Here is a 1039-nt window from a genome sequence, read left to right as displayed (position 1 = left end):
GACGAGGTCTCACTCTTGTTCAGGCTGGTTTCGAACTCCTGAGCTTAAGCAATCCTCCTGCCTCAGCCTCCCAGAGTGCTAGGATTACAGGGGTGAGCCACCGTGTCCAGCCAAAAAGTGCAAATTTTCTTACAGTAAAGTCTCCCTAGGAAAGTTTGTCTTCAAGTGGTTTTATTGTTGAGCATTTACGAAATTACTCTGAAAATCACCACTACTATTTTTAGTGTAGTATTGCTATTACTCTTTCATGATTCAATCTCTAAAGATTTGCTATGTTAATATCATCACTATAAACTAGTTCTAACTGCGGTGCAAATCTCAGGACGAGTCAGTGCATCGTGCATAATATTTCTTTTGCAACATGAAAAAGAGAGAAACTGAGAGAAATATGGAACAGAGAGCGTTAAGCTGAGAGCATGCAAGAATTGAATAGAAGAAAATGAGGCAGATCCAGAAAAGTAAATGTGCACATTGACCGAGCAGATCTCGTGAGTCAGACAGTGACAGGCGAGACAGGGGTAGCTACCGATCTCATTACTCAGATTTGCACTGAGAGAAAGCCAATGCCACCACCCCTGAGGCGACCACCTCTTACCTGTCCATAGTGGTCTCCAGACTGTCTTTCTTGGCTCCCTGAAAGTCTTAGACCAAGAAGATCCTGCTTCAGTCAATGCTTCTTCACTGCCTCTGTCTGACAGTGCACTGGCCCCTCACATTCAAATCTGGGCTTGCCCTTTTGGGCTCCTCCCCCGACAGCATCACTACCACCAGGTACCCCAACAGCCTTGCTCCTGATTTGGGTGCAGTGAACGTGGGCGGGGTTGTCCCAGGCAGAGTCACATGGGTTAAAGGATGGAGGGCAGCTCTGCTTAAGGTTTAGGTTTCTTCAGGGCTGCTGCTTTAAATCCCTAGTCCACGCTCCACAGGGAGCAAAGGCCAAGAGGCAGTAGGCTCTTAAACTACAATCATGATAACACATAATATCTTTAATGAAAAGCATAATAATGATAATAGTAATATTTATTTAAATAGCATTAAA

The 1039-nt window shown here is 44.6% G+C and overlaps 1 protein-coding gene across 1 annotated transcript in view; it reads right to left on the bottom strand.

Annotated features, from left to right (window-relative positions):
• AICDA (activation-induced cytidine deaminase) overlaps positions 1-603 on the bottom strand; it is a 61148-nt gene extending 60545 nt beyond the window's left edge. Inside the window, exon 1 of the mRNA XM_012637791.1 lies at positions 596-603. Within this exon, the coding sequence (XP_012493245.1) occupies positions 596-603 (8 nt within the window). The remainder of the gene's footprint in view (positions 1-595) is intronic.
• Between the last annotated feature and the right edge of the window lie 436 nt (positions 604-1039).

This window comes from Propithecus coquereli, unplaced genomic scaffold (assembly GCF_000956105.1).
Source record: "Propithecus coquereli isolate 6110/MARCELLA unplaced genomic scaffold, Pcoq_1.0 Scaffold124, whole genome shotgun sequence".
Taxonomy (NCBI): Eukaryota; Metazoa; Chordata; class Mammalia; order Primates; family Indriidae; genus Propithecus; species Propithecus coquereli.
This window is presented reverse-complemented; position numbering and strand designations above follow the sequence as displayed.